The 10,235-nt window shown below is 40.1% G+C and overlaps 2 protein-coding genes across 2 annotated transcripts; both read left to right on the forward strand.

Moving 5' to 3' along the window:
- The first annotated feature begins 319 nt into the window (after positions 1 to 319).
- Positions 320 to 4,655, forward strand: cfap91 (cilia and flagella associated protein 91). Its single transcript, XM_072444512.1, has 17 exons — positions 320 to 506; positions 597 to 673; positions 908 to 1,065; positions 1,143 to 1,223; positions 1,316 to 1,372; positions 1,440 to 1,618; positions 1,782 to 1,959; positions 2,221 to 2,378; positions 2,456 to 2,614; positions 2,701 to 2,816; positions 2,888 to 2,992; positions 3,062 to 3,133; positions 3,210 to 3,356; positions 3,417 to 3,638; positions 3,859 to 4,007; positions 4,091 to 4,173; positions 4,454 to 4,655. The coding sequence occupies exons 1-17, from the start codon at positions 419 to 421 to the stop codon at positions 4,627 to 4,629; spliced, it is 2,205 nt and encodes a 734-aa protein (XP_072300613.1). The 5' UTR covers positions 320 to 418; the 3' UTR covers positions 4,630 to 4,655.
- A 1,467-nt stretch (positions 4,656 to 6,122) lies between these two features.
- Positions 6,123 to 10,198, forward strand: nr1i2 (nuclear receptor subfamily 1, group I, member 2). Its single transcript, XM_072444513.1, has 9 exons — positions 6,123 to 6,258; positions 7,298 to 7,470; positions 8,123 to 8,253; positions 8,347 to 8,516; positions 8,593 to 8,894; positions 8,962 to 9,107; positions 9,591 to 9,707; positions 9,859 to 9,964; positions 10,037 to 10,198. The coding sequence occupies exons 2-9, from the start codon at positions 7,304 to 7,306 to the stop codon at positions 10,179 to 10,181; spliced, it is 1,284 nt and encodes a 427-aa protein (XP_072300614.1). The 5' UTR covers positions 6,123 to 6,258; positions 7,298 to 7,303; the 3' UTR covers positions 10,182 to 10,198.
- Positions 10,199 to 10,235: the final 37 nt, after the last annotated feature.

Here is a 10,235-nt window from a genome sequence, read left to right on the forward strand (position 1 = left end):
GTATAATGATGAAACATATATATTTTTACAACACAGATAACAAGCTAATAATAATATTTTATACTCGGCAGAGCATAGCATAACCCAAATGTGTGGCTCAGGCTACTCCTGTCCCTGCTTAACCGCCACCTAGTGGTTATGGCTGTTTATTACTAAGTATTCTGAATGTTCCATGAAGATGTCATGTAGTAAAGTTTTAAATAGGGGTAAACAAAATACAAATATTTAATAATATTTGCCTTAATATTCCTCCTAATATTTCTTATCTTCTATGCATAGTAGATAAGCTTTCATCCATACCGGAAGTTCAACGCACATGCCGCCTATTACCATGGTTACGCGCCTAAATACTCTGGAGCTCTAGGCTTGCTTTTCTTTTTCTTTTTTAAAGAATAAAGCTAACGTTATATTTGTCAAGATGAGTGTGTCAAACACTCGCACAATCCCCCTTAAAGATGTTACAAGAAAATGTGTGAGCCGGGAGCGTACTTATGACTACCTGTACGGTAAGAGGCGAGCCAACCTGCTAAGTTAGCCACTTTCTTGCTGCTTAGTGACAAAACCTGGTCAACTCTTTCATTTTTCTTCCCATACAGACCCAGTTTACACAGTCTCATCAGAAGTAGACCATATCAAGTCCAGCTTCAAGGCCTACACGTCCCAGGACCGAGTGGTAAATGCTTTTATTTTCTAGGTTGGATCTTTTTAAACTGTTTTTGTGTAAGATGTAACCCTAACCAGGTTATCTTTACCAGCTGAATTGAGACTGACCAGTTGATAAGCTTTACAAAAATGTAATACAAAAACTAAATACATAAATGAGCTAACTAGTAATGAACTGTTTGTGTTGTAATGGGCTATATGCATGTCAGTCTAGTCATTTGTGTGTGTTTTTTTCTTCACGCAGCTGAAAATCCCAGAGTATGGATCTATGTTCAGTAGTCTTCCTCACTATCCGAGATTCAGATTTCACCTGGACCCTACAGACCCTGTGCCAGCCACTATTGACCGGCGATGGAGAGGTCACAATGAGCAGTACAAAGAGGCACTGCATCAACTGGCCAGGTAATTGTGTTCGGTATTGGTCTTCTTTGATGTGTTTTGGACTGTCATAGCAACAATCAATATGACTTGCATTGCAGTGTTGGTAGAAGTGCCTCATCATGGCTGCAGAAAGAGGAAGGTCACGTGACAGGATCAGATCATTGGAAGTATTTCACACGGTGGGTCTTGGGCTTTTTGCTTATGTTTCAATCATATGATACTCAACATATTCTGTTAACACTAAATCTAACTTTTTATTATACTTATTTAGCCCTTTGATTCCATTCGGACAGCAGTTGCCCCCAGATGTTATCTTTGCTTTGCCAAAGTAAGTTTTGATAATATTTCAATTTCTTGTTTTATCCCTGTTTAAACATTACTATATGTGTGAATAGAGAAGAGTTTGTGTCCACTGTGGATCAAATCCCAATACAGAAGCCCACGCATGTTACTGTGGCAGTCCAGACTGACTACAGAGAGAGTGAGACACAAACTGACCCATACAGTCCAGAATATAGCATCCAACCTGTGACAACGCCCTCTGAACTCTTGACTCTAGCATCTCTGACATGGGGTATGATATTATAATGTATTTTTATATTTTCATTGAAAGTTGAACATTCAATCTAGTCTTGTGTAACGATCAGAATAATTAATTTACCAACACATAGATGTGTAAAACTGCTTTATGCTGTCCTTTGAAAATAAGTGGTCTCTTGATATTTGAACACCCTCAGGTCATGGACTACCTGCGGGCTTGGCAGAGGTAGAAATGATAGAGCGTGCTCGAGCCAAACGAGCATGGGAGGCTACCCTTCCTCCACTGGATGACCTCCTTCAGCTGGACAAGAGGAGACGCATGATGGAGGAGATGGAGGCCAAGGAATGGGCTTTTAGAGAGGGAGAAATCCACAAGTGGGTATCACTTTTTTCAACTACAGTCTTTGGTCAAAAAAATAGATGCTAATGAATATTCCAGAAGTCTTAAGTGACTATGTGCAACCTCCTTTCAGTGTAGTCTACAATTTGAACACTAGGAGGCAGCATACAATAATAAAACAACACACAGTTCAGCTTGAGTTGTGTAACACAAGTTATTGACTATATTTCCCTTTTATAAATACAAACTTTTCCTGTTTCTGTCTTTTTTCTCTTTTGCACCGGGGCGGTTTTCAGACTAAAGGAGGCCCGTCTTGCTGTGCTGACAGACCTCTTGAGAAAAAGAGACGAGATTCAGCAGAATTATACACATGACAGACTGAAGCAGATTAATCATAAACTACAGAAGGAGAAGGGGTCTAAAATCAACAAGATCAGCAATGACTATTACCGGGGTAAGAGACAAGTTTAATATGTGATTCACATCAAGAGACAATAAAGCATGGTATTACTTTTTGTTTTTCAAAAACAGCAATTCGAAAACTGGACTCCCGCCATAGTGTCGCAATGAAAAAATTAACACATTTTTACAACTTCAAGGATTATTCTGATCTTTACTCTCACACACACCCAGCTGTAAGAAGAAAACTTAATGCAGACATGGCTAAGAACTACAACTTTGACACTGAAGGTCAGGATACAAATTATTATAGTAGCTAGAAATGAATGTGTGTTACAATGGTGAGATAATAATGTTTTATATCTAATGCTTGACAGAGCTGGAAACTGGGCTCTCTGTTTCCTCATTGAAATCATCAGTGAAAAATACTCACCAATCCTCCAGGAGCAAAAACTCTAGTCAGAGAGCAATTCAGCTGTATGAGCAGTACAGGGTATGTCACTAAGATGATATGAATGGACATTTCTTCTATGGCATATCAAACACCTAATAGCATGTGTTTAGGCTCTACAGAGAGGTGACAGGTCAGAGAATCCTTTGCAATGCCTTGTCAACATTGAGAAGCCCTCTCCTCCACCCGTCACCCCTGAAGTAGTGGAACCACCAAAAGTTAGTTCATGCCAAACTGCTACTGACATGGTTATAGACATTCTAAATACATTTGTTACCTTCATTAAGGGGGAAGAAGAGAGAGAGATTGCTGTCATCAACTTGCAGAAGCTACTGAGGGGAAGAGCCATTCAATATGAGGTTTTGTCATATCCAGACATTTTCATTTGGCGCTGCGTGTTTGTTATGTTTACTCATGGTATGTGCTTTGATTCAGCTTATTAAAGGTAAAGAAAACCACCTGGACCTCATCAGAGAACTGAGGACAGTTCATGCTCTTCAGAGTGACGAACAAGCACTACAGAAAGCCCAAAAGGATCGAATATTGAACCTTAAACGGGAGAGAGATCTACAGAGTTGCAGGGTAAATCTACCTCCCACATTTTACAGGATTCTATAAAAACCCTTACACATGTTTCTCTAGACTGAACAGGTGGAGGCGTTGCAGGGCAGAGCTGTGGATACAGAGCTTGAATACATGTTTGACACTTTATCCAAAGAGCTGATCAGGCTGCAGGAGGAGCGCAGGATCCATGCCTTCACTCTCCTCGCTGAGCGAGACCGTCGTGTGCGTGAGGCAGAGGAGAGTGGGCGGAGACAGGTCGAAGAACGCAGAAGAAAAGAAGAAGATGACATTTTCAGACAAGTGGGTGTCAATAGTCTTTGTTGTTTGTTTTATTTATTTCACTTTGACTGCGTTCACGCTTGCAAACACAACACCTCAAAATTTGGATTAAACCTGGACAAGACCATGACTAAACCAGGACTAGAAGAGGCATAAAACTAAGTCCACATTACGACTAAACCAGGATCACCCCTTGACCAAACCAGGACACGTGTGAACACAGCTCTTGAAACTGTTGTAGGTGGTCCAGATAAACCAGGAGAGTGTTGATTTGTACTTGGAGGACATCATTCTGGAAACCACAGAGAAAGTAGCAGATGAGCAGGCAAGAAAGGAGATCCACCAATTGGCCAAAGAGGTCAATGAAGTAGCATGCGCCATGGAGGAAAGGTCCGTGATGACAGCATGTGCTGTTTCATTCAGAAGGTGACAGGCGTTGCTAAAAAGCAGAATGTTCTTGTGTGTCTGAGCAGCCTTCAGTCTGAAGCCATTGTCTATGAGTTGGTGTACAGCTTCCTCATCCCAGAGGTGGCAAAGACCATCGTCAGGCAAAAAGGTAAGTGATGTGCAAAACCAAGACAAATTCACAAGAGCTTAATTTGAAAATATATTATTTCTCATGTGCCACAGCATCAATCTACAAGATATGGATCAGGTCCAATGATTCAAATTAGTAATATTATTTAAAATGTTCAGCTTAGATATTTTTCAATCAAATTAGAATTTCCTATAGTAGCTACAAAAGCTTTTTTTTTTTCAGGCTCAAATAAAAAAGCATATTCTCTGTTGTTCTCACACATTTTACGTGAATTTTTGTTTTGTTTTTGCTCACTCAGTTCAACAAAGACAAGAGAGACACTTGCAAGCAGCTCGAAGCATCATCCAAGAAGCTTTTGAGAGAGTTTCGTCCTCATCTGGCTCTACTCAAAGCCCCTCTAACGCTCTCACTCAGGACCCCTGCGACGAGAGGGCGAAAGAGCCAGAGCTGCCTCATACAGACACAAACAATTAAAGTGCATGTCAATTATTCATGTCTAATTAGTAATATATTGTATGTGATAGTTTATTTTTGATCAGTGTGTGAAATTGTGGTTAAATGTCAGTGTTCTTTAGTTGTGATTATTTTTCCTCTACATTAGATCAGCCTTGTAAGATGAAGTCAAATATAACATAACTAGTTTCTGTCATGAGATGTAAAGACTTTTCCTAGAAGCGTAATGAGACAAATCCTTTTCCTCCAGCACGTGTGATATTCATTCATTTATTCATTCATTTTCAGTGTAGAATATGTGGTGAATAGGACTATGACTAATGGTTGATTCTGAAGCTTCCCATGTCACAACCTCTGTGTAATCTATCTAATTGGAGGGTTTCAGATGACAACATTTAAGTCCCATTTTGTCCCAAGTCTGTTGACCATGTTTAAATAGAGTCTGAATGTCATTTTTTTTCCATTTCATGAATGCCTATCACAATGTCAGTCGGGTCCTTGATTGTTGGTGAGGTAATGGTTTTCTTAGTATGCTCCAAACGTATACATTTCTGGAGTCCATGGCAGAAGTTTTAAAAGCATAGATCTGCATTTGTGTAGGGTGGTGAGGTCAAGGACTGTTTGTAGCGCTTTATCAATGATATCACCACATTCTATAAGCTGATAATAGATGGGGGCAGCTAAAGATGACTATTGTTATTGGGTATGGGTCTAGTCACTAATAAAAACGATCAGGTTCAACATTTGTGAATTTATCTTTTGAATATTTCAAGTACAATTTCAAGTACAAGCTATAGGTTTCAGAATGATGAAACCCATAGATTGTACCATTGTGATTAACAATTTAAAATAAACATTAGGCTATATATTTTGAGAGGGTTGATGTCCTCAAAATGTTGCTGAAACCCACGAATAGGACAGAATATCTCTCCTCATCTGGGGGTATGACAGCATCACATTCTAGACCATAATAGATTCAATCAGATAAAACAAAAGAAAAAAATACTGCTTCTTCAAGTGAGCTCTACACATAATACCGTTCCATTCCGGAAGTGTCTACAGAGCCGCGAAACTGCCATGTCATTTTGTGCCGCGCCTGAAACTGCTGGGCTATTTGACCGCGCCGGGTTAGGGTTAGGTCTTGGGGTTAGGGTCGGGGTTAGGGTTACAGTTAAGGTTAGGGTTAGGGTCAGGGCTAGCCATATGGCCGTGCCGCGGCTCCCGAGACGGCTGGGCTATTTGACCCGCGGTTCTGCAGTCACGGCCATTCATTCCAGCCACAGCATATGAAAACTTGAAAAAAAGAGACACATATTGGGTTTGTTTGCTGGTTTAATTTCGTGTTCTTTCCAACTAGATAACTGTCATAAAGCTTACACAATGCCGTACTGGACAGAGTGCTGTAAAAGACGACTGATGATACTTCCGGTGATAGCGCACGTGAGCGGTCTGGGGGCGGCACCTGACATGTGTCCCCGCCCACTCTCCGCTGCAGCTCCAGACTTTGGTCCTGCGCGTCTCCAAAATCCTAAAGTCGTCCAACAGGAACCCTTGACTTTGAGGACAGTCTGTCATCTCGTTATTGACACTTCAGCAACACGTCTGACCACAAAGTCCTTCAGCTGTCTTCACATCTGGACCAATAGCTTCGTAAGTACAATCATTTATTCACATTCGACTGACCTATGGCCCTAAAGAGCAGGCTGGGGAAAACAGTCCAAAGTTCATCTGTAGGTTCAGCTTGCTTTAGTGAGTGCACTTTAATGACCTTGGACTTACTGCTGCTACTGTAGTAATCACAGAGCCTTAAACTTTATTTCAAGATTCTTCTTAATTATATCAGTGACCATTTTTGAGGTGGACATCCTACCTTTAGATATCACAGTTTCTCATATACATTTGTATTTCAGTGAAGAAAAGAAAGGTTCAATTTTTAGTTCAGCAAGCTCCCCTAAAACCTGAACAAGAAAGAAAACAATGATAGTTTTGTCTATGGCTCCATAAAATACAATTTCTGTCAAATAATTATTACCCACAAAAGAAATGTACAGTCTGCTGATGTTAGGAATATTACTATATATTTTGGTCATCATTATGATTACAGGAGTACACACACCTGGGCATACACTAATTTATGAAAAAGTTTAATTGTCAAAATGTGTATTTAATTTACTCTCACTACTTCCTTGTATGACCAAGGTTTTTCTAGAACCTTTAGTGGAAGTTCTACATTTTAGGCGTTTGTTAGTGAGATTACTCAATTTTTAAAAATATATCTAAATGTCTTTAGCCTTTGGGATAGAAAAAATCCTGCATATTTTATTGATGTGGCAAAGTCAGACCCTTTTGCTTCCACCAAGTGTTTCAGCCTTTGACCAGTAAAAAGACGCTGAATACAACACTCCTGCCTGACTCTCCAAAATGTCAACACTTAAAGCTACTGAGGCCAGTTTCAGAACTGATTTCTGACAAAAAAACTACCACTTTTTGTACATCACAGTGGCTTCCTGGCCCACCTGAGCAGAGTTTCATGTAGTGAACATTTTGCCTGTGTGAAATGAATAGAACATAATATAGACTTCCACAGTGGCACATTCACTGTTTATTATGAATAATAACCCTTGATTGTGTAATTTAACAGTTTAGGCTTTTGGCTACCGGTGATTTCAGTGTTCTTTGCCCTTACCAGGTTGAGATGAATAATATCAACACACAAATACAACCTTTCTGCCAAGCATTTACCATTGAAGATGATGAGGAGTCAGAGGATGAAGAGTCCAAGTGCTGTGGAGTGTGTGGGGACCAGGCCAAAGGCTATCACTTCAACGCACTGACGTGTGAAGGCTGCAAGGGCTTCTTCAGGTGAGGGCATGCTTTGAGTTAGAACCAGGTTTTAGGGTCAAATCACATTTCTATTCTATTCACTTTAGACGTGTCTACAGAATGAAGGTTTTTAAATGATCACAGGACCAAAATTGAAAATTCCTCCATTTGGTTGGCTGCTCTTGTGGCTGCACAATAAGCAGTTTTCCAATCTTTTTGGAATGTTTTATCTCATGATATCTTGGGATTTCATTCAAATAAGAAGTGCAGCCTGTGCAGTTTTGGGAAAACTCCAATCCATCATCCAGGTCATCTGCATAATTCCATAGACGTAACGCCAGACTGTTGAATACTATAGTCAAAGAAACAAAAATGTCTGTTAAACAAACAGGAGGAGGCTCCTCCAGGCCAAGTAAGAGTCAGGTTTGTGGAGATGCAAGCACGCTCACGTGTTTTTCTACATTTTTCAATACAAACAAATTGAAAAAACATTCACATTGGGACATTAAGAAGTGATTTCTTTCCTAAATGAGCTCATTCCGTTTCTCATTCATGTCACTTGTTGTGAGATGTTTATTATAAAGCCCTTTGCTGGTGTCATGATTGTGGGGTCTTGGCTTACTTGCTTAGTACGGTTATTATACCAGATTTTCTACCAAGTAATAATTTGAATGTGTAAAACTTCTTGCAGGCGTGCCATAAAGCGATCAACTCCCCATCAGTGTCCATTTCTGAAAAAATGTATAATAACCAAGAACAACCGCAGATCATGTCAAGCATGTCGATTCCAAAAGTGCCAGGCCATCGGGATGCGCAAAGAAAGTAAGTTACATTTCAGTAAAGAAATATGTTGTTGTAATACTTAAGATGGTTGTATTGACTCAAAGTGCACTCAGATGTTGTGTGTTTCTACAGTGGTCATGTCCGAGGAGAAAGTGCTGGAGAGAAGAATTAAAATCAAGAAACGTAAAATGCGAGCTGTGTCGTCCCAGCTCTCAGTTCAACAAGAGAAAATGATTGAGGAGCTGCTAATGGCACACCGCAAAACATTTGATCTAGATTTTTCACGTTTTACAGGATTCAGGGCAAGTAACTGATTCACACTATAGACTGACATTGTCTCTGTGAACGTTTCCTTACATCCTTATCCATTTCTTATAGCCAATGGACAGAACAATTGCTCCAACCAGTGACTTGGACCAGTATATGAATGACCCGCTGTACATCACAGGCTTCAGTGCTGCTGCTGCTGAGGAAATGTCCTACGACTTCCTTTTACCCTCTTTATCTTCTTCTTCATCCTCCTCCTCCTCCCCCAGTCTCTACCTGTACCATGACAAGGAGCAAAGCAAAGAATCTGACGAGAAAATCAAATTTTTCACGTCACTGCCACACTTTTCGGACCTTGCCACATACATGATCCACGACATCATTCGATTCTCCAAAAGTCTACAGGTTTTCAGGTAAACTGCTCACATTAATCCTCTTGTTTTGCCATAATTGTAGTATTAAAGGAAGTTTTTCTTATAGATCTTTGAACATGGAGGACCAGATAACACTGCTGAAGGGTGCGACGTTTGAAATTATGCAACTGCGCTTCAACATGGTGTTTAATGCCAGAACATGTATGTGGGACTGTGGCCCCATTTCCTACTACAAAGATGATGTTGTACGAGGTGAGACTTGCATAACAATAGATTAGATATGCACCACACATGATTATTCTCCAAAACACACATTCTCATATAAAATGATTTACATGGAAGGATAACATGTGAAATAGACCTTTTAACATTTTTTTTTTATATTTAGGAGATTCATTTGAGCTGTCAGGTCCGAGACTATTAGTTAGGTCACTGGTAATGCAGCCAGAAATAAAGAATACCTTGAATCACATAGAGCTTTAAGTAAATAACTACTAATTTGTTTTTTTTTCACCAAAGCATAGAACTTGGGACTCGGGAGCAGGAGCCGAATGTGGGGAAACCAGATTTGAATTAAGCTGTACAAAATGCAACATTGAATGAAGGTTATCTTTATCTTCACTGTCATCTTGTGACTCTCTTGACATACTAAACAAACTAACAACGGACACATGTTTGACTGTCTGCAAAGCTACCTTTTTAACAGATTGAGTTGTGGCCTCTTTTGCCCTGTAGCGGGTTTCCAGTCAGTCTTGGTCGATACAGTGGTAAAGTTTCACCAAACCCTTCGAAATCTGGGCCTACAGGAGGAGGAATATGTGATCGCACAAGGCATCTCCCTGTTTTCTCCAGGTAATTCTCACACCAAGCAGTTAAAACTGTTACTTAAATCCCTTAATCTGCTGGGGTTATTTAGTAGTTTAAACATACAGTAGTAATTTTCTCATACTCACTGTAAATGTATAGCTTGGTTAGTCAATCATGTAAACTTCTAATGTTTTAGATCGACCAGGAGTTCAGCAACGCGACTTGATTGACCAACAACAAGAAAGCCTCGCACTGGCATTAAAAACCTACATTGACAGTAAAAGAAGCGGCCCGGAGAAGCAGTGAGTGTCACAAGCCTTTACACACAAGCTCAGCACATTCATTACACTGACCTGCTCATAACGTGTGTGCAGTTTACTCTTCCCTAAAGTGCTGGCCTGTTTGACAGAGATGAGAACTATGACCGAGGAGTACAGCAAACAGGTTCTGCAGATCCAGGACATTCAGCCTGATGACATCTCTCCTCTTATTATGGAGGTGATCAGTAAAGACTCATAGTGTTGTGGGCCTAGAATAAGCTCACATCTCTTTATTGTATTTTATTCAATGAAT

This window comes from Eucyclogobius newberryi, unplaced genomic scaffold (assembly GCF_026437365.1).
Source record: "Eucyclogobius newberryi isolate DKJ021-1_F unplaced genomic scaffold, fEucNew1.0.hap1 SCAF_14, whole genome shotgun sequence".
NCBI lineage: Eukaryota > Metazoa > Chordata > Actinopteri > Gobiiformes > Gobiidae > Eucyclogobius > Eucyclogobius newberryi.

Excerpts from the sequence above, each read along its gene's own strand:
- cfap91 (XM_072444512.1), top strand. The coding sequence starts at position 419 with ATGAGTGTGTCAAACACTCGCACAATCCCCCTTAAAGATGTTACAAGA. Across the intron at positions 674-907 it reads ACACGTCCCAGGACCGAGTG|CTGAAAATCCCAGAGTATGG; the intron begins GTAAATGCTTTT and ends TTCTTCACGCAG. Across the intron at positions 1,373-1,439 it reads GTTATCTTTGCTTTGCCAAA|AGAAGAGTTTGTGTCCACTG; the intron begins GTAAGTTTTGAT and ends ATGTGTGAATAG.
- nr1i2 (XM_072444513.1), top strand. The coding sequence starts at position 7,304 with ATGAATAATATCAACACACAAATACAACCTTTCTGCCAAGCATTTACC. Across the intron at positions 8,895-8,961 it reads AAAAGTCTACAGGTTTTCAG|ATCTTTGAACATGGAGGACC; the intron begins GTAAACTGCTCA and ends TTTTTCTTATAG. Across the intron at positions 9,108-9,590 it reads CAAAGATGATGTTGTACGAG|CGGGTTTCCAGTCAGTCTTG; the intron begins GTGAGACTTGCA and ends TTTGCCCTGTAG.